General features: G+C 39.2%; 1 protein-coding gene across 1 annotated transcript in view; it reads left to right on the top strand.

Moving 5' to 3' along the window:
- Positions 1–21,510, top strand: part of LOC124133679 (gamma-aminobutyric acid receptor subunit gamma-2-like) — a 107,334-nt gene that overhangs the window by 71,831 nt on the left and 13,993 nt on the right. The window contains exons 3-5 of the mRNA XM_046498140.2: positions 5,944–6,011; positions 12,035–12,258; positions 18,200–18,282. Of these exons, the coding sequence (XP_046354096.1) occupies positions 5,944–6,011; positions 12,035–12,258; positions 18,200–18,282 (375 nt within the window). The remainder of the gene's footprint in view (positions 1–5,943; positions 6,012–12,034; positions 12,259–18,199; positions 18,283–21,510) is intronic.

Below are 21,510 nucleotides of genomic sequence, written 5' to 3'. Positions count from 1 at the left end.
TCCCAATGCATAAGAAGCCACCATCAAAGTAAGGTGCTAACAAGTTACCATGACCCACAGAAAGTGTGAACTTTGGGGGTGAAAATACAGTCTGGAAAAGAAGTGCAATTAAAATCTCATCCGCCACAGCATATAGCAAGTAATGAAATTCTCGACAATCTCATTATTCACTACTGCCTTTTATTTTCATTCGATTTTTCTCTTCCCATTTTATTATTCAGCAATCAATCTGTTGGGATGGGCACAGATCGAGTAGAAAAGGGGAAGAAAACTGTTTATATAGCAACAGTACATCATCAGATTAACAGACGTTTTTGAAAAGGTTACCAGTCTATAAATTGAATTATTGTCTTCCAGAGCAAATGTGAAATCATAATGGTGTGTTTGTCGATATCAAAGGAGTATATGTGAAATTGATGATAAAATGTATTTCAGACGTGTATGTACATTTCAGTCAGGAAAGATTTATTGCTTTGATTGTAAAAAGTATAAGTTTACAAAGGAGCCATGTGAAGTATGGGCAGACATTCGGTAATGACTTATGACAGTTCCATATAACGATGTGTAATCGGTGGCTCTGAGGGCGATAAGGCCGGATCCGTGAATCAATTAAGTTGTTTTTGCGCCGAGCTGTCCTGTTAGTTTGTCGGTATGTATACAGGAGCAAAATATATGCAAATGACTTAACTGGTCATATTTTGTCGATCCAGAATCACACCTATCATTGCGTGTTATGTTCTCAACGTTGTCTGGTATGTGAGATAAATATTTCACGCCAGACTGTGAAGTAGGGTTGTTAATATCTCGAGGGTCTATCAAAGGAGTAGTGTGGATTTTTCTCAAATAGAAATGAAAAAAACCTGCAAGGTGTGAATTTGTATTGATGAATGTCCCCATGGTCGTATCCTATAGATTCCGGTCTATCAAAGTGTAACAGTGTAAAAGAAGAAAAAGAAGAAAAGTAATTTATTAAAGTTTTAGACATTGTAACATGGAAGTATGACAATAACAAAAGTCCTAAAATGTATACAATGTCAGGTCATATGGCCTAAGAACTAACATTAGTTTTAAAGTACATACATATGCTTGTATATTTCGTTATTCGCCATCCCTATATTCACAAAAAAACGAAATTACAATTTAATGCTTAGTATACATAACAGCGACAAAACCTTTATTTTCATAAGAAATTTCTGCCGTAAACAGAGTCGATTGTGCGATTCCAACTGTATCATGAGCATGCGTTTATTAATCAATGTCAATGCGGGATGATAAAGTGTTCTCGAAAATGTTAGCGTATCCTGCCACATAGGTGGCACCCGTCCCAAACACATGCAAAGTTTATTGATTTGTTCGCTTGAAAACACACGGGAACATGTGGTACAAGTCAAAATAAGGGAACTGCATCGGACTTAATTTACAGTTAATACAAATGCATTGTGATTAAGTATTGTTGGTCAATCTTTCATATATAGTACCATTCATATAGTTTGTTATCGCATATTCTTAGATGGACATGCTTATATTCACAAATGCAAACATTTACAAAAAGAAAGCAAATCAGAAGGTAGCCTTATAACACTTGTCATTAAGTACTTCCTGGTCAGTCTTTGATGTGTTTCACTCTTGATTTCATTTGTCATCGCACTTCTTGAAATGGACATCACTCTATTGGCAATAACAAACATGTGGCTGCCAAGGTTGACAGCAATCTCATAGGCGTGTCAGAGAAGGCTGCAATGAGCAAGTCTGGGGCTTTTGTGAAACATACACATTATCGAGTAGCATGCTATCAACACTCTTGTCCCATCGATCACAGTGGTGGATATTTACACGGTGCTAGTCACTGCCTCTGACCCGCGGAACACAACCCTTTATCTACACTATTGGAGCCAAGAGAATGCAATTTCTGCGTTAAGTGGTTATATTTCTTGCTACAGAAGACCAAATGTGACGCCACGATGAATTGCCTTCGCAAGCTTCCTCTCAGGGAAACCACTTATGTTCTCAATGGTTTCTTTTTTTCCGCCTGGTACTGCCATGAACAATACTCATCTGTGCAGGACTACTTTGCGTTGTCAAGGTCTGTTGACGCAGGCCAAGTTCTGTTTCTTAAAAAGACTGTCAAAATGATACTTTGATTTATAACATACTAAATGGTATATTTCTGTATCCTTAGTGATGTACCCTATCTTCCAAAAAGCCCACTTAAAGTGTTTTTTACATTTGATTTCATATTTATATAAAGCGACACAATCTTTTCCTTAGTCATTCTCTGGAAATCGTAGACTCTACGATTCCTACTGCATCGTGAGCATGTTTATGAATCAGTAAGAAACTGTGTTTGTACCAGGTCTTCACGTATTTGGCAATATATTCTAGATATAGTGGACACTTATGAGTCTGTTAAAACGTTCATGACACAACGCAATACCGATATACGTGCAGCTCAGGGACTAGGCATTGCTTCGCCACAGCTTCGGTACATCCGATCTTATTACTTCATATGATTATAATTCATATAATATATATTGTATATTATAGTATGCTTTATTTGAAATGGGTCTGACCACGTGGCAACAATAAATCAACATTTGTTTGTACTGTTCACTGTTGATTGACATATTTGATATGCCGATATCTACATGTTGTTACGTCCCTACTACCTATGTCTTAGACAGTTTAGAAGCCGCAGTGTCTATTTAGTCAGAGCTGATTTAGAGATTTTAACAGTCTTCAAATAAGAAACGTGTTCTAGCACCTGTACCGAAATATTGCATTGAAATAATGAAAGATGAACTATGTAAGTCCGTTTTGTCTTTATCTATTGACTGGTGTGACAAAATTGACTCTATTTTGACTTGTACCACATGTGTTCTTATCAGGTGAGCAACTAACGTACCTTTCCATGGGTTTGTGACGGGGGCCACCGGTGGGTCAACATACGCTCACCTTTTTGTGAACACCTTTTTATCACTATTGGATAGTGATTCATAAATAAAAGCGATAAAGCCCTTTCCATATGTAAAAGAAATCGTTGCTAAAAGCAAAGTCGATTGTACGATTCCGACTATAGCATAAGCATGTGTTCATGAATCACTATCAAATAGTGATGATACCAGGTGTTCGCGAAAAGCACAGCGTATCCTGCCCCACAGGTGTCATCCGGCACAAAATCATGCAAAGGCAAGTCAATTGTTCACCTGTTCACCTGCATCATACATGGTTCTGGTCACTGAAGCCTAGAATTAGGAAATGTCCTCTACATGTGTCCTCCAAGCTCTTGCTGGGGCCTTGAATGTTGTAACCATGATCAGACAACTCTTGAGAAAGAGTCTGCCTGACTGAGTTTGGTTTTACGCCGCTTTTAGCAATATTCCAGCAATATCACGGCGGGGGACACCAGGAATGAGCTTCACACATTGCACCCATGTCGGGAATCGAACCCGGGTCTTCGGCGTGACGAGCGAACGCTTTTACCACTAGGCTACCCGACCGCCCCTGAGAAAGAGTCGCATGACGCTCTTTGGAATCTTCATAGAAACACATGCTCATGATATCATTGAATGCGTACACTGGAATCTGCTTCTGGTAGAGATTTCTTATGAATAGTGTCGCCTTTATTTGAACTACCTTAAATGACTTGACGATAGTACCCTGAAGGATTCAGGGACAGAGTAAGTGCCAAGTACCCCATATTATACATTGGGCTTGGTGGACAGACTGAGTGACTGGTCCAGAGTCAGTTATAAGGGATAGCCCCGACAGCTGGAAATTTGCTGACTGGGCGTAAAACAACCACAACAAAATTAAAGGGGATCCCCACCATGTTAAATGATGTGTCGTTCACGGCTCAAACGTCACATAACTCCACTGACAAAGACACGAGTTGGACTATTCACATGGTTTGGACGCTCCTGATCACAACATGCATAGACCGGGAGGATGCAAGGTCTGTGTACAGCCAGCATCAGCACACAGCGCTTCTTATCGGAGACTGTTTTGTCTGCCTGCGTGTCCCAGCTAAGATTTATGTTATGCTATTCTGGGCATCGCTTTTCATTAAGCTAATGTGTGAAAAGCAGCCAGTAAATACACCATGCCGTGTTTTATCTGGACGAACACCAAACGCAGTGTTTATCTTTGAGTGCATAGAGTCAAAGTTTATGTAACACCTTAGCTGGACAGTGCAGAGAGGTTTGTTTTATTGATTTTAGAAGGGTATTTGAATGATGAAACTCTTAATTTTCAGAACACTTGAAAAAGTCCATGTCAATGATGTTTTAACGAAATCAGAGTTACGTTCATAAGGAATCTGATAAATATTGGTTATTGCTTGTATCCCGCCTAGTTTATTATGTTCTGTATAAAATGTAAGATAGGGAATCGTATCAGTAATATTCAACCGTAAAGTGCAAAGAAATAAGAGGAAAGTTCCATCACAGTGTTTGAAATATAGAAACGTAAATTACAGCAACTGTACGATGTTTATTCCTGGGCAAGGATCAAAGTGATATAAACAAAGCGATAAGATCGCCTGTCCATAGATAGGAGGTATTGTAGAAAGTAGATCTTATCGAGATTAATTATCCTATGTTTAGTGTTGACGTGTGCACTTCGCGTCACCTTTCGCTCACATAAAACAAATCTAAAGTAATGTTATTAGGGGTATCACAGTAACGGTCACTGTGGATGGTCGCGTGGCTCAATGAAGCCTTGTCTCACCGTCTAGACTTCCAGGGAAGATGATGGTGCTTTAAACGTGGTGATGAATTATCTCTGAGTGGGTACTCGTCACCTTGCTAATGACACGGAAACGTCACGATCGTGTTTATGTGACGCCCTTGTAATTAAAGAGGAAAATGCACTGGATTACTTATTCATTAATGTATTAAGTTATTCCCTTTCTGTAAGAATCAGTGTTATATTAAATGATATTGTAAATATCAAAGGACAAACAGGTACATTTATGTCTTGTCGAAGAGAGATACTATTTGCATAAATCTCTCAAAATCTATATTGAGATGACGTGGAGGAAGTAGTGACACAAGATCTAGTTGGACATGACACAGAAATAAGAGGGTGCAGAAACGAGCACAAACTATATATTGCACAAATATTAATGTACATTTGTACGATTATGGAATTAAAAAACAACAACACATCAACTAAATGAAAGAAACCTAATAATAAAAAAGTATAAAATGACACCGGAATGTGCCACAGACTATTAGAGCATCGGAGTCAGGAAATAGATTTGTTTTCAGATGAGGGTTTTAAGAGTTGTTTAAGGTCGTTTAAATGAAATTCATCCACATGCTCGATTCTTTAAATTTGGCATTTGTCAACAGACAAGCAGTCATATTGCGATATTTCAAATGTCGTAGTTAAAGCTAGTTAAGACCGATATTATGAACATTGAATCCCAAAGCACGTCCAATACGCCAAACGTATTTAGACCCGTGACGGCGTCCGCCAATGTTACGTCACAATGAGCTTCTAAAAAACATTGTCTGAAAACAAAGTATGAAAATGTAAAAAATAATGAAAATGAAAGTCTCGTAGCGAAGACCTGGTGGCAAGTGAAAGCGCCTTGAGGCTTTTGGGCGTCGGGTAAACAGCCTTGAGTGACAGCAGCCTTCTCTTCTGTTTGTTTTTCTTTTTTCTTTTAACATCCCCGTGTTAAAGAACAGTGTTTTTAGAACAGAGCGTATGGCTTTGAAACAGCCGTAGCTGAATTTATTTCAGGTTATAACACTGATCAAATATTTACTTCAGCTTCATTGAGAATAGTTTTTGTAAATCGAATATTCAGGATGCCATTCTGCACTTCGGCAAATACCGCTTGAACGTATACGACTTAATCATATCACATTGCATGGAACGTATAAAATATGATTAATCATTAGTTACACATTTTCATTGCTCTTGCTTTCATTTCAGATCAGCCTGTGCTAATCGAGACCCACGTATCTATAAGAAGTTTTGGAAAGATTTCTGAAATGGAAATGGTGAGACATCTTTGACGCCTTATTTGGCAATATATACTGTTGTCAAAAATATGAACTTTTGTATACTACTCACGTTTTTGTGGGAATTTTCCATGAGATCCCAAACTGATGTTAATTTACGAAAATTCCGCCTGTGCGATTATAGGTTGTACTCATCACGTGGTCTTCACATGGTTAGCAGGTGATCGTTATCATCGTTATGTGGTCAAGCGTGCTGTTCTATGCTCAGCATGTGATCATCGAGTGGTCCCAACATTGTCGTCTTGTGTCCATCTTGTGACCACCAAGTGTCCATCGTCATATACGCATGTCACCATCTTGTGACTACTAAGTGTCCATCATCTTATAAGCATGTCACCATCTTGTGACCACCAAGTGTCCATCATCTTATAAGCATGTCACCTTCTTGTGACTACCAAGTGTCCATCATCTTATAAGCATGTCACCATCTTGTGACCACCAAGTGTCCATCATCTTATAAGCATGTCACCATCTTGTGACTACCAAGAGTCCATCATCTTATAAGCATGTCACCTTCTTGTGACTACAAAATGTCCATCATCTTATAAGCATGTCACCTTCTTGTGACTACCAAGTGTCCATCATCTTATTAGCATGTCACCTTCTTGTGACTACCAAGTGTCCATCATCTTATAAGCATGTCACCATCTTGTGACTACCATGTGTCCATCATCTTATAAGCATGTCACCCTCTTGCGGCCACCATGTGTTCATCATCTTATAAGCATGTCACCATCTTGTGACTACCATGTGTCCATCATCTTATAAGCATGTCACCATCTTGTGACTACCATGTGTCCATCATCTTATAAGCATGTCACCATCTTGTGACTACCATGTGTCCATCATCTTATAAGCATGTCACCATCTTGTGACTACCATGTGTCCATCATCTTATAAGCATGTCACCATCTTGTGACTACCAAGTGCCTATCATCTTATAAGCATGTCACCATCTTGTGACTACCATGTGTCCATCATCGTATCAGCATGTCACCATCTTGCGGCCACCAAGTGTCCATCATCTTATAAGCATGTCACCATCTTGCGGCCACCATGTGTTCATCATCTTATAAGCATGTCACCATCTTGATACTACCATGTGTTCATCATCTTATAAGTATGTCACCATCTTGTGACTACCATGTGTCAATCATCTTATAAGCATGTCACCATCTTGTGACCACCAAGTGTCCATCATGTTATAAGCATGTCATCTTCATGTGGTCGCTATGTGATCATTATGTTATAAGCTTTCATAAACATGTGGGCATCATGTGTCCATCATGTTATAACCTTGTTAGCAACATCTGGTCAACGTGTGTTCATCATGTTATAAGTATGTTCTCATCATATGGTCTTTATCTGGGCACCATGTGTTCATCATGTTATAACCTTGTTGGCAACATCTGGTCAGCGTGTGTTCATAATGTTATAAGCATGTTCTCATCATATGGTCTTTATCAGGGCACCATGTGTTCATCATGTTATAACCTTGTGAGCAACATCTGGTCAGCGTGTGTTCATCATGTTATAAGCATGTTCTCATCATATGGTCTTTATCTGGGCACCATGTGTTCATCATGTTATAACCTTGTTGGCAACATCTGGTCAACGTGTGTTCATCATGTTATAAGCATGTTCTCATCATATGGTCTTTATCTGGGCACAATGTGTTCATCATGTTATAACCTTGTTGGCAACAGCTGGTCAGCGTGTGTTCATCATGTTATAAGCATGTTCTCATCATATGGTCTTTATCTTGGCACCATGTGTTCATCATGTTATAACCTTGTTGGCAACATCTGGTCAGCGTGTGTTCATCATGTTATAAGCATGTTCTCATCATATGGTCTTTATCTGGGCACCATGTGTTCATCATGTTATAACCTTGTGAGCAACATCTGGTCAGCGTGTGTTCATCATGTTATAAGCATGTTCTCATCATATGGTCTTTATCTGGGCACCATGTGTTCATCATGTTATAACCGTGTTAGCAACATGTGGTCAACGTATGTTCATCATGTAAAAAGCATTTTATTAAGAATGTCGTCATTATGTTGATGAGCATATCTCATCATGTGTTCATTTGTTCATCATACGGTCATCACGTGGCCAAGGCTATAACATGTGCTTATCGCGTGGAAAGCAATGTGTGATCATCGTGTTGGCAGGCGCGCGGTAATTACATTGTCATGCATATCGCCATCGCGTGGTCACTACATGTGTATGTGGTCATTATTTGGTCAAGTTCCTTCCATCGCCTACTGAAGCATTGGCGCTTGTGATAACGCTTTCTCAAACATCCTACTGTCGTTTTTGTTATTCAGTGTAATGCATCGTCAGCAGTTGTTTGGCTGATCTCGCTAAATTTTGTTATTAATACACAAAAAATATCATATTAGTTAACGGTAGCTAATTAATTTTGCGATCATTGTAGATTTTATTGTAGTCAATATGAGACACTGGTTTCATGATAACATGTAAACCTGAGACGGGAACTGTTCCAGCCTTTTTTATTTGATTTTGTCGACGAACTATACAGTTTCTGAACTTGATAATGTCCCATACACGATATATCTCGCTGTTCTTATTGAGAGGTAATATGAAACCCTGTTATGAATGTAAAAGGACAAACAAAATGCAATTTCCAATTAAATAGTGTTAATTGCTGCAATTAATCATTCACATACGATATGTTGCAATCCTGTTTAATCTGTTATGTACCATTTTCTGAAAGCTTTCGAGTTGTCAGAAATGTAATTCTACTTTCACAATGAGGTCATCGAGTAATAATCCCCTTTCACAGATTCAACATCAAAGCCTGATGCGCCCATCAATTAGGTTCAATATCACATGTTAACATTACCACGGTAGTTTCTATGTAATAAGTTAACGCAGAAGCTTCTTGATGCTTGTCAATTGCGGTGATATATTACAGGAATCGAAATCATCATCAATCAAACCAATAGACATGGTCATCCGAGGTCAAAATATAATTTGACAACCCAATATCAGATTACCGATAAAATATTGTTATTGCCCCTGTACAAGGAGGCGACGATCATTCCTAACCAGTGTGGCATCGTTGGTTTGTTCTAATTGCAGTCAGGATAGGGTTGATGGGGTATAAAACGTGTCAGCGGCGTGAAATACTACAAGGAATGAACAAAATGTTATCTCTGTCGGCGGTTGCCATTAGCAGGCGTATATATTTATATCAATTAAAACCATTTTTCCCATTGACTTCTATGGTAACGCTGTATACATGTTTAAATAACTAGGCATCCAACAGCAATTACATGTATATGTATGCACAGTCTGGTCTTAAAGAAGCAATATAAACAAAAATAGCTAGCTTAACCAGTTCCGTTTCCGAGTATAGGAAGCTAAACACCCACAGATGAACTGCACATGTGACTTCTATCCGGACTCGTACAATATAAATGTGAGTGAGTGAGTTGGGCTTAACGCGCTTTTAACAATATTCCAGTTATATCACGGCGTGTCAGTTTAATATGGGAGGAAAGCTAGAAGTGATGCAGGTCTCAGACGTTTACCACTTCGGTGAAACCCACGAGCACGGGTACGGTGCTGACAAACCTAGACACATAATCGGGGCGAACCAGGATTCGAACCCACAATCATAGGTTTCTGGTGTGCCCAAGGGACGCAACTCTGCACAGCGAATCGCGGCGCCTTAGACGACTGGGCCACCCGTTCCCACATACCAAATGTGAACTTGATACGTCACCTCATTCATTTAAAAAAACCAGTTGAGGAGGTACGCACGGGTAGGCTGGTGGTACCTGCTACAGACGATTTCTTTGAGGCTGAGTGTAAACCAGTGATGGAGATACCAGCTAGGGGATACAAAAGAGGGGTAAATCGCGTGCACTTCACTTTTTGAAAATTAACATGTATGATGTTCCAGAGGTTGACGCAGAACGTTTTCGCTTGGTTGCTTGCCTCTGATATGTCCTTGAGTGAGCAAGTGCATGGTTATACAAGAAACTATATATGTCGTAGCTTGATTTAATACGATAGAGTTACTTGGATATCGGTATCGCGTAATTCGTCGAGTGTATTTGTCATGTATTCAGTCGCGGCAATTTCAAGCAATAATGTACACATTTCACAATTATTTATTATCTGAGGTGAGCGTTACCGTCTCTCCTTTCAGTCATGACTTGACAAACGTGGCATATTAATTACATTGGGAGCGTCTGGAACGGCTGGGTAAATAGACCGTTCCTAGACTTAGGTTTGAATATTTATAGTCAAGTATGGATGATAATATGTGCCCTCATCGATTAATATGTTTCATTGGTTTGAATTGATTGTTGTTCAATCCTTTTCGTGTCGTTTGTGAGATTATGTTAAAATTCCATCAAAATATGCTTCGAGTTAAGATATAATTAACGCATTTGCTGTGTAGGAAAAAGACTTAGGCCTCGTTACACAAAGCGATATTATGCAGAAATGATCGTAACTGCCATTTGATATCATCAGTTTAAGATAATCGTAACGTTAGAAGCGCTTTGTAGAACGGGCCCTGGACCGTAGAGTGAGTGAGTATGGCTTTACGCCGTTTTAGCAATATTCCAGCAATATCCAGCCTCACACAGTTTACCCATGTGGGGAATCGAACTCGGCATAACAACGCTTTAACCTCTAAGCTAACGTTCTGCGTCAACCCACACCCGAACCGTGGATTGAGTATGGCGTGGAGGCAACGTGACACAAAATAATACTTCCTTGTCTTGACATGACACATAACATATATCTGGGCCACTTGGCCGAAATACTGATTAATCACGTCTGTCTGTCTGTATGTGTATGTATGTCTGTCGGAACCGTTGACAAGAGCTTCTACACAAACACTAGAAGAATACGTCTTTTAAATCACAAGCGACATCTATAAATGTTTAACATAAATTTATTTTGCTGTCAATGATTTCCTCTCAACATATATTATAATTTCCAACAGCGCAAAGGGGAAGGTAGACCTGTATTCAGTGGTATTGCACCTTTGTTGAGTTGTGTCCCTTCATCGTATCAGGATCCGCTGGTAGTGGGTTCGAATCCAAAGTTAGACCCAGTTACGATTATGGTCTTTCAACTCAATGCTGCAGGGAGTCTAAAAGTGACACAGATACTAAACTTTTAACCTAACCATATGTCGCTGGTAATCGAAGGTTCATAATCTGGTTTTCACACCAAGACCAGCTGATCCAATCAGACCATAATCTATAACTCACGTAGCATGTATGGTGCTAAAATGTATAGCAACTCTGCTGAATAATTATGTTCTTCGTTATTATTGATTATTACCAGAGGGAGAATTATTGATAGTGATAAACCGTGTGTCAATGAATGTAATGAAAATGGCACTATAAAGCTAAATCTAAATGTTCAAATATTTCTAATACTACGATTTAAATACATAACGTTACGACCAGAGAATAAGAAATCACGATAATCCGAAACAAATATAAGTGAAAATAGCGGGGAAAATATATGAATCTAACCGCAAAAAAACACGTCGGGACAAACATTTCATTCACAACCCGTAACAAAAGATAATCATCGGCGCCGCCCTTCCCGCAGCATTAATCACCCTTGCATGTCACGTGAATGCAAAATCGTACGTAATAATAATAATCATCGGAACTGATAAATCAATAAGAAGTTAACTATTAGATATATTATAACAACTCGTGATAAATATAACGTCTGGGCAAGGTGAATGTGAGGAAAATCATCTGTACTCATTGGACCTTAAGGCTAAACTGCCTTCCCTTAAAATAGCAGCCCCTGGACGGGCGACAAACTTATCCTTTGCTGAAATCTTGAGTATAGTAATATTACACCCTACCATAAGCCCTATTTCGGTCATCGCAAATTACACATGGGCGTCAGTTGTCTATCCAAACACTTCAGAGAACGTAAAAACAGAGAGCTAATCCTTCTTATATTTATCTATAATTTTTGCTCCACAGGATTATTCCTTCCAGTGTTACCTCCGACAGAGATGGCACGACGATCGTCTCAAATTCCATATGGACAACGTCACTGAATTCACCCTGAGCAATCGCTTTCTTCAGTATATTTGGAAACCAAACACCTATTTCCTGAATGGCAAAAATTCCAAAGCGCACAACATCACCGTTCCCAACGCATTTGTTCGGATCCGAAACGACGGGCATCTGTATATGTCTCGAAGGTGAGTCTAATATCCGGTGCCCGGAAGCAAATCCCGCAAACCGGATATCCGGTGTCTCTCTGTCGAGTTTAGGGAACAAGGAAGCGTGACAAAGGAGCGGAATTGAACAAAGCTGCTGTGCCCCTGGCAATGAAACGTGCAGACATTGTCTGCCATATGCGAGACGCACCGGTGTCCATTTCTTCTCTGGAAATAACAGATTGAAATGTAATTAAATTTCGGAGACTCTGTTCTCTCTTGGGCCATTCTGTCGCCCAGCCAAATACAAGAGAAACATCGTAAATTGGCTTGTGTAAGTAATTTAACTCATTGTAGATTGGGCCACGCTTCCCTGGTTCTTGCTGATGTTTGTGGTGTATATCAATTAACCAACTGTTGGACTTAACAGCTATTAATTCGGATTCAAGCATAATAAAAAAGTATGTTTTTCAGCCAAGATAGACCTCAATGTATTCTGAAAAACCTTTGCAGAATTTAGCTGAGAAATTGATTGTTGTATCACAGGTGCGTATGTTGTGTAGTACATGAACATATTTGTTTACTGCTAAACATGGGATGTAATCCTTCTAGTTTACGTGAGTGTAGTTTCATTTACTGTTTGTGGCTATAGGGATTCATTTCGTGATGCGAGTTGGAGTACCCATAACACATTGTATTTAATGTAAACCCTTTTGTTATGAAATTGGTGTTCCTCAAGCCAGTAGATATAATGTGATACAGATTCCGTCCTAAATATAATTACTCTAAATTCCAATCATAGTGAGGATATCCTTCACTTTCACTGAACAAAAAAACAAACTTCACACGGTTAATTCAGATTCATAAAGAAGTCAGCAGTGTCAAAGGCATTTGCTTGCTAACATTGCGACCATATAAAAACATTAGATACTGTTTTTTGGCCATCTGCAATACAAAATGTTTTTAGTTGCTTCTCATCGGATTGAAATCGCCTGGCAGATGTTAACGCTACGGCCAATCTATTAAATGGCTATTTTTTGTTCATCTGCAATTTAAATGTATTACGTTGCATCTCATTTAATTACCATTACTTCATTTAAATTACATGATATTATACTGCGGTGAAGTCCAATCTTTTGTTTCTGCAAATTAACAGTACATAAAGAATTCTTACGTTTTTGTCATTTCGTTTCCAATTTAGTCATGATCAGTCATTGAACATCGTATGTTTGTCACTGGTGGGCGTAAGACGTTATTTAAAGACTTACTTTATATTACATTATTTGGGATTTAAGTAAAAGAAACCACGAGCTTGGATGCGCTTTTCAATCGCGCCTGTTGAACATTTATGTCAACTACATCTTACAAAAACACTTGTACATGTTGAAACTGACGCGCTGAATGTTGAAAGATTTCAAATCTGTCTGCTTTGACACCAGAATCGTATTTATGCAATGGCCATAGTGCACAGTGAAGACATGTGCTTAGAATTACTGAAAAAGACAAGTACTTGACTTCTAATGCACTGGTGTCCATCAAGCTAACATTGATGTCAAAGTGCACCAGGGCACAGTGACATGCATGCCATTGACGAACGGATATTTTTATCTCCTACTTTGGCTCTTCAGGGCCAGTCGACCCTGCTGTGATATTACCATGATCTTCCCAAGCGATGAAACAGTGATTTGATATATTGTATGCTCTTGAAATAGGCTTGTTTTTTTCAACTTGATTGCATGTTTCCTTCATTTGCGCTGAATATAGACACAAAAGGTAAATCTGTCGACGAATTCTAAAAAGGCAGCATGGAATTTGAAGTCATCTGAAATCATTTCCCAATTCACTAGTTGCATGTCGGAGTTGTCAAGGTGATGTATACCCCGCAACTAGAACCGTAGACACACTCAATCATCATCTTGCGATTTCAATATATATGTATGATCTTATCTGTATGATTAACTTGCCTCGCGTCAGGGATTCGGGAAAGATCGTCTCAGATTGAATCACGAAGTGAAGAATAAGGGATTTACGAATAAACACAATAGGTGAAAATACCGATGATTGGATCGGGGAAAAGGGGATCAATGGGGCCGCGAGATAGAGAGAGTATTTGGTTAAGACAATAGGTGAAGTGTACTGGAGTTTAACGTTACTTCCAAGATTATTGCATTTATAATGCGACGTGCATGCACAAGTGTGTGTATGGCTGCTTGTACTAGTCCGGACTAATGCCGATTTTATAGTGCTAGCCCACTGAGAAACCATACTGCTGTTTAACATGAATATCCAAAATCAGACACAGTATACTGACTCCGAGCCGACCAGTTCTTGTTTGAGCCTCTTAATGCCTGGTAACAACAAGTACCATCTGTCAACGACTTTTGGTATGTCGTGGCCGGGGATCGAACCTCGAACATTTCGCTCTCCGGGCGGAAGTTCTCCCACAAAACTACGGAGGCTGTTGATTAAGACAAGAAGTGAAAAGAGACAAGAAGAAGAAACTATATAAGGTTGAGAGAGTAAATGTTGTTTAAGGCCAGCAATATTACAACATATACCAGGGTCTGTCAAAAAGCGAGTCTCGACTAGGCAAAGCAGTTGATAGCATGAGCAACGGGACATGTCAATGGATCGATGACGCCATCAAATATGTCAAACATTGTTACCACCCGATCCTCGTTTCTTTCGGATTTTACAAGAAGCATCGCGGATTGGGGACCAACAGGGTTGTATGTGTGTGAAAGCTGAAGAATATCACAGGGACACGTTAAAAGGTAGTCAAGCGATTGATGTTTGAAGTTGAGGGCTGATGTCGTATTACTTCTCCTAAGAAGCAATCCTGGATGAAATGAAGGACACCATGCCATCACCGGCATATTCCAGTGTACTGTGCACTTCTATAAATGAACCAGCCAATGTTCCTGCCCTTTAAACCGAAAGCAGAAAGTCCTTGTCAAGAAAATAGACTTCGGAGTGGCATTACCTCCATTGATGTGATCCGACCGTCCTGCTCCCCCGGAATTGAAAGTTCTATAGATCAGAACCCTCTCAATCATATTTCACCAACCGTCGCAGCCTGATAAGCGAACCCCTCAGTGCGGTTATTGAAAGATGATAGATCAATGATATAAGTATGCCCCGTGAAGGAAGTGTCATTCAAGATAAATTTTTCGATTTCTTTACCCTGAGGATAGTTCGACAAACTCACCCAATCAACGGATGTGTAACTCCTTTATTTTGAAGTAGAATGATATAGAGAAATCAGTGGCCGTGGACTGATTTCCCGCGGTTGGAAATCGTGATCTCTTCGCACGCCAGAGAAAGATCGTTTTTGCAACGCAGGAGACAAATGATGTATTGGTTTTAATGGCACGCTTTTTGAAAAGATGGGATTTAATTGCGCATGGTGTCAGCTGCTACCAGTAAAATGCCACCAAGTTCCAATTGATCGGATTTCTCAGCAGTGAAATAGCGACATGAAGTTCCTGATGGTTCGCTCGTTAAAACGGAACCGTTTCTTAACCGTAGCCAAATCTCGTTGTTAACCTGTCGACCCAAAACTTCCCCAGCTTACTATAAAAACATGAGTCCATTTGAAACTTCTCCGAGCTCAACTCGATCTTTTTATGCAGCTTTGATGAAGCGTTTTGCTTTGTAGTCGGACACTTTTCTTCCGAATTCGATGAAAGAGCGAAACGATCTTAATTCTTTAAACATTGAAGCTTAATACACCTAGAGGTAAGATTTAGTACCAGATTGATTTCACATAAACCTTTCACAACTTCAAATTTGAGGAATCTTTTACCTTCCATTGACTCCTCCTGATCAGAAGGGGCCGAAAGTAACGATCTGTTCCCATAAAGAATAGATCATTCATACACTCTGACAATGTTCATATGATTAATAAATAGAGACTTAAGTGATGATTAGTAGGCTGGATTATCGTGTCATAATGTGTCAGAAATTCTCATAGCATCTCTGAGATGGGATAAAGGAGACAAGGCAATTATGATCGTCACATCACAGTCACGTTCTAAACTCAATATTCAAATTTTGGTAACTCATTCTGATACAGAATTATAGCTATTTCATAAATCTCCCCGTGGTTGACAAGCTGATTACAAGCTAATGTAGAAACCGAGTTTCAGAATTCAAATCATTTATTCCCTTCTCGAGAATCAACCCGTGGCAGTAATGATCTCATTAAGTGTCGTTTCAAACTGAGTATGGTAGTTTAAGGTGATGAAATAAGCAGTATTTTCCTCTAACATTTACATATGTGAGAGAGATTATCTTTGTCCTTCTAATACGAATATTTCTTTAGTCCATAATAGTATGATATTGATCAGGGACACAGTACATTTTCGTATGTTGGAACACGATTGAAATAATTATATCATTTACGATAATCATAGATTGTAGTTGCATCAGGTCATGAATATGTATATGTATATAAAAAATGTTTTTGTTGGGATTTTTCCAAAAATTAAATTAGACTATCAAATATTGACGAGTCATCTACAGAGGGCATACGTGATGTTCCAAGGTTTGAAGTTGGGAAACAGTTACAGTTCCAGACTAATTCTCTTCAGGGCAGTAGTTGGTTTATATCTGATATTAAATGAGAATACGATCTCCTGACACACGCAAGGTTCTCCCTAGCAATGTCAGTCTTATGATTTCACATTAGATAACGAAATTAATCCCATGCATTCTCACTGACAAGGCACGGCTACCGTAAGTCCAAGTTAGACGACCGGAAGTCCGATGAGAATACAACGCTAGGTGTGCTCGATAAGGGCTTGAGGAGTCAGTAGAACCTGTCTAACCTGAGTTATATACGGTCAGATATTTCCCAGGAGTATGATCAGAATTACAATGTAGCATGCTTTGGTATTGCATCAAGATACGTAACACTTGTCTGGAATCCTGATCGACTCACAAGTAGGAAACATACTTGCAGCACGCTGTACCTCATTGCAAAAGGAACTTTTACATTAAAATACATTTTGAAGTTTTATGAAAACAAAAACACTTCAATAGAAGAAAACAAGAACATTCACAATGGATGCATGTCTTAGAAAAACAACACCACAGCTGTTTTCGGAAAAAAAGACATTACGCGATAATGGATCTTTGAGAAATATCGAAAAATGGCAGGTGTATTTTAGAATAATTGTTCAACAAAACTATTAGTGTACTGTTTTGCACAAAACAATGATGTCTGGTAAAACTTTTAAAATGTTACTATGGGATCCCATTCCAGAAATTGCTGTTTTGCTAAAATGTAGATTGTGCACGTTATGTCTAAAAGTATTCATTTTTATTCGTTGTCACATTTCAAAATGCGACTTTAACCTTTGATGGAAGATGCATAGGCTCGTTTTCAGGGACGGAAGGAATTTCATTTCACGACTGATTCTGATATAAATGTATATCCAAAGCTTTACGATCATATATATCTGATAACATCGATTTGTAGATAAGTGTATCCTTTAGCGTCTCCTCAATAGAGGTAGGTAATATTAAACCAAATACGTCTTTGCTTCAAGGGTCTCATTTGATCAACATTACATTCGATTACAAAGATTATACCGTAATGATCATAATATATAACGTCAACCCCAGGGAATAATCAACCTCGACTATCTGCCGAAACAAATTCAAATGAGCGTAAAAGGCAAAATAATAGTGAATCCTTATGAATGGATCACTAAAAAACATTTGATGACACCTGGTGTTCGTGAAAAGTGTGTTCATGATGAAGTCATTCAGATACGAACGCTAAATGATCCTGCTGTTTAGACCTTAATCTTTAACCATCGTTCTTCCAGCAGTATCCTGTTTTTTCTTGCTTTACGCTGCTTTCATCTTAATTGTGGTTTGCCAACAAGCGTTCACGTCAGCAATCGACTTGATTTACGAAAATGAACCCAATTTGCAAATACAAATGTACGACGGATGCATATCTTTATCATTCCAGATTGACAGTGAATGCTAAATGCCCCATGCATCTTCACAGTTACCCTATGGGTAAAATCAAATGTCCTCTGAAACTCGGAAGTTGTAAGTATGTCATTGTATTTATTCTATATTCTTTTATTTATTGTGTCATTATAGTCTAGTGTTTGTGTCAGTGTAAAGAATAAAGGGACAAGGGCAGGATAGAGAACGATATGTATGGGATAGGGGGATAGAGGGCAGGTGATAATACGGATGGAGAATGAGATAGGGAATCGGGCTTTCAAGACAGAGACATGTCATGAGAAAGGTGAAAAAAAATGAGAGATAAGGAGGGGAGATTGGTGGTCAGAGATGGAGAAAGCTTGGAGGGTGAAAATGTTGAATTGAAAGAGTATGGGGAGATAGTGAGAAAGATATAGGGTTCAAAGGTAGAGAAGGGGGAAGGAAGGAGCTAAAAGAGAGAAATGAAGATGAAGAAAGGAGAGAAAGATATGAGTGGGGTGTACAGAGAGGTGGGAGACAGATAGGAGAGATATAAAAGGAGAGATAGAGTGTGTGTGTGTGTGTGTGTGTGTGTGTGTGAGAGAGAGAGAGAGAGAGAGAGAGAGAGAGAGAGAGAGAGAGAGAGAGAGAGAGAGTAGCAGTGTACCTGAGGTGCTACACTCAATGATATATCTCCATAAAAGACAACGATCGGGCAGATATCCCATGGCGTTACTCTCTGATCCTTTAATACCGTGGATCAACCCTATACCCGATAGGAAATTATATTACGCATTCACTGGTTTTCTTGTTACTCGTTCATGCTTATACGACATTACCGTCGGCTCCATTGGTCGACGAAGAACATTGGATGACTTCCATTGTGATGCCGGTTGTATCTTGCCACGTACTGGAGACATTATCATTGATTCTCTATGGGGAGGTGGGCCAATTTATATGCAGGCTGTGTATCCAGAGGGCTTATTCTAAATCCTCCGATTACGTCACTTCCGGCGAAGACGAGTTGCTACAGTTGTCATGTTGTGCCGATCTATTGTCTCTGTAACTCTTCGTGGATAACTGCTGTATTCATATGTTGCAGTTTCTGAGAGGCATTCTCTGAATTATCTCATGGTCTCGCGGGTAGAGCGTCTGACCGGAGAGGGGAAGGTCGGTGGTTCGAACGTTAAAAGATGGTACTTGTTGTTTCTCTGCCTGGCGCTCTGCATTAAGAGGCTAAAACAATGAAAGGTCGACTTGTAGTCAGTATTCTGTGTCTGAGTGGGGTATAAATGTTAACCTGCGGCATAGTATCTCAGGTGGTGAACACTATAAAATCGGCATAAGTCCGAACTTGTAGTAACAGTCACAATCTGGCTCTAATCCCCGCATGGGTAAAATGTGATAAACCCATTTTTGATATACCCTGTTGTGTTATGTCTCAATTATTGCTAAACCAGGCGTAAACCTTGTTCACTCACTCACTAATTTCAAGCATGATAGATGCTTTATTTCTCTTTTGAGTCATTCAATGGTGACTAATAACACACATTGATGCTATCATCACTGATATTAGTGAAGCAGTGACCAGATCACCAGTGACTGACGCCATGACCATATACCAATCGGGGCGAATCTTTAGCGAATCCTGACAAAGCTAACGGACATAACTCTGCAGTCTATCTCCCTCAATACAGAGACATTGATAAATGATCCTAGAAGAACGACTTTAATAATGTGAAGCAAAATAAATGCCACAAGGCAAACGCCGCTCATTAGTTGTTTGATCAATGTCTCAACATTTAGGAACATTTCCAAAGTTGATGCTTGCAATTCCCTATTTTGAGTGGTACCATATCTTCCGTTTAGTGGTGTTATTAACTTGCCTTTGCATGTGTTTGTGATGGGAGATACCGGTCGGGAAGGTCACGCCCAACTTTTAGCAAACTCCTGGTATGATCGCTTTTTGATGCCGATTCATAAACACATGCTCATGAAAAAGTCGGAATCGTACAATGGAGTCCCCATTTAGTATTAGTTTAGTTATGAATATGGAAAGGGTTTCGTCATTTCTATTTATAATTTATAGGTAATGTAAATAAGTTACGGACGCGAGTGTGCCTCCTGGAGATAAAACTTCCTTCCTATTTGTTATTTGCTCTATATTATTAAACTTATCACGCCAGTAGACTTTCCATCACGCTTTTTACCCCTGCACAAGCAGAACAGGATTGTATTTTGATATATTTCTCACAATAAATACATTTTATTAACATCCGGGGCCCGGAGCTCCACCATCTACACCTTGTAACCTGACATGTGTCTCAGATTTATGGAACATCGATGAAACGCAAGTGCTTATTCAAATGTGTTCGAAACCCAACATTATTTCTGAATGTTTTAATTGGAAATAGATTACCGTTTGTCAGGCAAATATCTCAGCCACGATGAAATAAGTTCCATGTCTTCCCCGACCAGGGACCTTCAACCCATAACAAATACCGCGTCTGTGATCCATGTGAAGATATGATCGCTCCGGCAACTTCTTGATGGGGCAGTAATGAAATGCAAACACACAAAAACACATGAAATGCGATTTTGAGCGGTAACCACCTCTGAAATATAACTCCCTCGATCGCTTAGAAAACAACACTAATTTAAAAACCAATACATTGGCTCCTCTCAGTCTTTCTGAAATTGGGATATTGATCAATTTCACTCACTCATTCCGATGTTAGAAATGCGATAGACATTAAACAAACCAAAATTGTTTCGAATAATCGTATTCTGTCGTAGAAGTAATTTATTGTAATAGTTTTTTAAATTTAATCTTTAACTTTGAAGGGAAACAATAACGTGATATCAACATTATGAAGGAAGAAATTATAATATTCTACAGTATCTATTTAAGGCACCTGCATCAACCAAAAATGATTAGGATTTTGTCTGAGTAACTGGTGTCTCAGGGTGATTAGCTGTGGAGAGTTATCCCCCTTAGTTGTTCAAGGATTCGCTCGTAGACAATGATCCAATGTTTGTCAGTACCATTCATATATTACTACTGGAATTCGATGCCAAGAGTTATCCCCCTTAGTTGTTCAAGGATTCGCTTTTAGACTCTTGAGTCCTTGATTCGCCTTGACAATGTTCTGTTGTCAGTACCATTCCTATACTTATGGGTTTCACAAACGTTGAGAATCATCTACAACCCATAGGCACGTCACGTTTGTTTAGTTCTCACGTGATATTGCTCTGACACTTTGGTATACTTCTAGGCGTTTGACCTTGACTTACTTCCATATATCATAGTTTCAGTTGGCTCAAGCACAGACGACATGCAGTACTTCT

This window comes from Haliotis rufescens, unplaced genomic scaffold (genome assembly GCF_023055435.1).
Source record: "Haliotis rufescens isolate VD_foot unplaced genomic scaffold, xgHalRufe1.0.p SCAF_7, whole genome shotgun sequence".
In the NCBI taxonomy this organism is placed as follows: Eukaryota; Metazoa; Mollusca; class Gastropoda; order Lepetellida; family Haliotidae; genus Haliotis; species Haliotis rufescens.
The sequence above is the reverse complement of the archived record's forward strand: the minus strand, read 5'-3'. Positions and strand labels throughout refer to the sequence as shown.